The sequence below is a fragment of the Belonocnema kinseyi genome, chromosome 2, assembly GCF_010883055.1.
Source record: "Belonocnema kinseyi isolate 2016_QV_RU_SX_M_011 chromosome 2, B_treatae_v1, whole genome shotgun sequence".
NCBI lineage: Eukaryota > Metazoa > Arthropoda > Insecta > Hymenoptera > Cynipidae > Belonocnema > Belonocnema kinseyi.
In genome coordinates, this window is record NC_046658.1 from 25,681,602 (window position 1) to 25,685,994 (window position 4,393).

Sequence of the window (4,393 nt, forward strand, 5' to 3'; positions counted from 1 at the left end):
GATTATATATTCAATTTGAAATGGAAGTATGATAAGTATTAGTAGATTCTCACCCGGGGATCCGACGTGATAATTTTAAAGGCTTCCTTTACAGCGGACGCTGTCGCACCGCCACCTACGTCAAGGAAATTCGCAGGTTCGCCACCATGCAATTTGATAATGTCCATAGTGGCCATAGCTAACCCCGCTCCATTAACCATACAACCGATATTTCCGTCTAACGCAATGTAATTCAGATCAAACTTCGCTGCTTCAACTTCTTTAGGATCTTCCTGAGTCCAGTCTCTCAAACTGAATAACGGCTTTTGCCTGAATTCCGCATTGTCATCAAATCTGCACTTGCAATCGAGAGCAAAATCTGAAATAAGAAAAATCAAATATATATTTTTAAATAATGCTTGAGCAATAAATTTTGAGTCAATTCTAACATAAATTTTAAAGTTACATTCGCCGTTGATATCTTCAGCAAGAGGATTTACTTCCAAAAGAAGAGCATCTTTTTTTATGAACATTGCATAAAGGTTTATTATCATCTTAGAAATTGAATCTTTAATACTATCAAGCCCGAGTTTAGTGACAATCCGAGCTGCCTGTTCTTTCGTAATTCCTTTTTCTATATCGATCGGCTCATACATGATGGCATCTGGATTTGTCGCTGCCACCTCCTCGATGTTGACACCTCCTTGACTCGATGCTATAATTACTGGACCCTAATTGCACAAAAAATGTTTAATTTCTTAAATAATTCTATATAATCTGTTGCATCGTTTTATGTGAACGAAAATTAAAAATATTTTAACTAACTCCAAAGGCTCGTTCCATCATAACTGCCAGATAGTATTCTTTACGAGGGAACTTCCGTTGAGTAATCATCACAGCATTGCAAATTCTCCCAGCTTCTCCAGTTTGCTTTGTTATTAACAATTTACCTAGCATTTTGCTTGCTAGGTGTTTGGCTTCATCTGGTCTGAAATAACAAAATATACGTGTGCATATGAAAAATATATCGCTCAGAATATGTAACTTACGTCTCGCACATCTTCACACCACTAATGTTGGTGCCCTTAAAATGTCCCTTTCCTCGACCTCCAGCAAGAACTTGGGCTTTTAAAACTATGTCCTTTGTTTTGAGGTCCGCAGCAATTTTCGCCGCTTCTTCAGGGCTTTTAGCCACACCAAATTTCGGCGTCGGAATCCCCGCTTCATTGAGAAGGCTATAACTAATATGTTCGTGCACATTTAAATTCCTCACTTGTTGTTTCGACAAATTCGTCCTGCAGGATAGAATCTAAAAAAGAGAAAAATACATTTTCAACTAGTACGTATTTATGAAGAATTAGGGAGAATTGTGGAGATTTTGTAAAAAAAATAAAAATATTGCTCAGCTAGATTGTTCACACAGTATGGAGTCATCATGTATTACGTAGCGCTTTACGGGGAAGGGAGTTCTAGCATAGCGTTGCTCGTTGCGAAAATCGTAATGAAGTACAACAAACGTTATGAAAGAGTTCAAAATATGGCAGTAAGGGGCTAAAATCATCAGAAAATTGCGTCACATGATATATAAAAGACCTTTATGTTGATCTATGGCCCAAGTTAAAAAAAAAACGTTTTTTTAATATCAAATTATTTTCGTAAGATTATAAATTATTTGTTTTTAAATTCATGCATTAATGGAGAAAAGAATAATATTTTAAGTTTATACTTACAGGACGTCATCCACAAATGACGTAGCACACTTAAGGGAGGAGGGGCTAAATTCGCAAGATTTTTCTGTAGGAACAATGCTAAAAGGAAGGAGGGTGCAGTAAAAATGAAAAGTAATAATGTGACGTCAATTATGACCGATGCCCATGACATTCTCTTGATCATCCCATTTTTGTTTTTCGTCTAAATTTTTTGCCTACTTGTGGCAACAGAGCGAATAGTTTTAAAAAGAACGTATAAGTGTAAAGCTTTGAAATTTGAGCAGGTCAGACAACATTTAGGACGTGGCGACTATCGCTTGATTCTAAATTGGATAGAAAAAAATCATAGAGATGGGAAATAAACGTTATACTAGATTGTATTTCCTAACAGTAAATAAACCAAATAAATCCAAGTGGTGTAATCAAGTAGACACTACGTTTAAATTTTTCGGAGAAAAAATGATACGCGAAACGTTACTCTTAGGTTTATGAGCAAAAAAGAAAGTCTGATTTATATATTAGTCAGTAGCGTAAAATACCAAGTTTTTACATTGAAATTCTTGGGATCCTATTTTTTTCGTTTTTTAACAATACTGAAACAATAGCATAATCTATGCGGAATGCGAAAGCACGCCGTAGTCTTACCTCTGCGCCGCAAAAGAAGAAATCCCCCCGGGCGGATCATCAGCCGGGGAAGATAGCCTCGGTGAAGAAGCTTCACAAACAACATGGTTAACTAAGTAGATCCAACCAAGGGTATGAAGAGGAAAAATTCCAAGCAGAAAGAAACAGAGGAAAACCGAAGCGTTGCTTACAGGTCAATAACATAACGATCTCAAAAATCAAATTTTAAAGATGTATCAATGCTGAATCGAAACGTGAGATTCTGTATTATAAAGTGTCAGGTTTTGAGAATATGGAGAATAATGCAAGCTTGTAAGTTTTCTCAAATTTGGACGGCGATTAAAATAGTACTTCGCGATACAAGTGCCTTCGGCTCGTATGTCGCGTAGTACTCGCTTGTGACTTGTGCTGCCAGCTTCACAACTTTGATAGATATGTGCTTTTTTTGCATGAGTGTCACGTACTACTTTTTATAAGAAATGCAGAAAAAGTACTATTGGAATCAAGGACGCTGAGTGTCGAGGGGGGGGGGGGGGGGGGGGGGGGGGGGGGGGTCTGAGACGAGCGGTACTCTCCCATTCACACTCGTTTTCATAGGTAATCTATGTAATGAAGAAGTGACTAGCGTGTTGAAAAAGAATGCGAAAAAGGTAACTGATCTGTCGAAAGGAAACTATAGTTTCAGAAAAAAAGAACAAACTTAATCCCGAAGTACTACAGAGCTAAATTGTGAACTGGATAGAAAGTCTCATTGACAGAAGTTATCCAATTCCGATAAAATTGAGAAAAAATATTACACTCCAGGCGAATGTTTCCATAAAAAACATAAAAACCTAAATGACATTTTTTTTTAACCGTTGTTATTTTCTATAGAAGGTGATTGAAAAGTTTACAATTTTGAACATTCACAATTAATACTTTTAACGTGAAGGTTTTTTTTCAATATATATGTATGCAGTGAGATTTTGCATTTTTACTGTTGTAGCTCTAGGCTAATGAAATCATTTTCTATGTTTATGCGATTCTGGAGTAAAATTAATGAATGTAGTCCTTTAAAATGCAATAATGTATTGTGCTACAAGTCCGAAAAGTAGGCTATTCCACACGAGTGTGAACTTTGCTGTACGTACCAGAGGCAAATCGAAGATGAGCCGACAGCAAGTACTATGAACTTCACAAGAGTTGCAATTGCCTACTTTCAGCAAAATTGCACACGATATTTTTTTATTTGAGAAAGAATTAAAGCAAATTTTTCAGAAATATTTTGAAATTTATGGTAAAACTACCCAAAATTTCCGAAAATTGAACAACATTTAAGTTATCCCAAGCTTTTTGAACGAAATCCAACATTTTTCGGAAATTTATAGAAAATTGATCAATTACCAGGAGTAATATTTGTAATAAAATGTCCAAAATTTGCGGTAATTTATAGTTTTTTATCAGTCATTCATGCTAACTTATCACTTCGGGTTTTCCCAAAAACTATACGTCAAGCATCAACGCATAATGAAGTGAGATTATGATTCCGGCAGTCATAGAAAGTAACTCTGATTCGAAATTCGCTTACTGAAAACATGTATTTTGGCGTAAGGTAGATGCACTGGTAATCGTCATTGCATTACTGCCGTGCAAGTTAAAAAGACGCTTTAGTCACATTTTTGACGTAAATGATATTTTCACATCAATCGATTCGCAAAAGAATACTGCATCTATCTACGCGAACGAGAATTCTGATAAACAAATAGATTTAATTAGACAACAAGTTTTTTGCGACTAAAATTTGCAAATCGCTGAGGATTAAAGAATTCTCCGTTCGAAGTTTAACAGACATAAGTGCCTTTTTAACTTGTATGGCAGATTAGTTATCGCCAGATGGCCCAGTATTTTTCGTATAATAAGCCTCGCGCTTGCCGAGTGTGATAATAATAGTGATTTTAGATATGTTTAAATATACTGTTAACAAATTAGTGTTTTTTTCTCGTTTTAATACTTTATACGTGCCTGAAGATAACTCACACATTTGCATAATTGGCTAAAGGTGGCATAATTTGGCTTAAGGTGACGATTACTTGTGCATTTAC

At 35.8% G+C, this 4,393-nt stretch overlaps 1 protein-coding gene across 1 annotated transcript in view; it reads right to left on the reverse strand.

The window, feature by feature from the left end:
• Positions 1–38: 38 nt before the first annotated feature.
• The window catches only part of LOC117182605 (succinate--CoA ligase [ADP-forming] subunit beta, mitochondrial-like), a 5,630-nt gene continuing 1,275 nt past the window's right edge, over positions 39–4,393 (reverse strand). Inside the window, exons 3-7 of the mRNA XM_033375703.1 lie at positions 1,424–1,530; positions 1,029–1,288; positions 805–967; positions 446–710; positions 39–358 (exon numbers count right to left, since the gene is read on the reverse strand). Of these exons, the coding sequence (XP_033231594.1) occupies positions 39–358; positions 446–710; positions 805–967; positions 1,029–1,288; positions 1,424–1,530 (1,115 nt within the window). The remainder of the gene's footprint in view (positions 359–445; positions 711–804; positions 968–1,028; positions 1,289–1,423; positions 1,531–4,393) is intronic.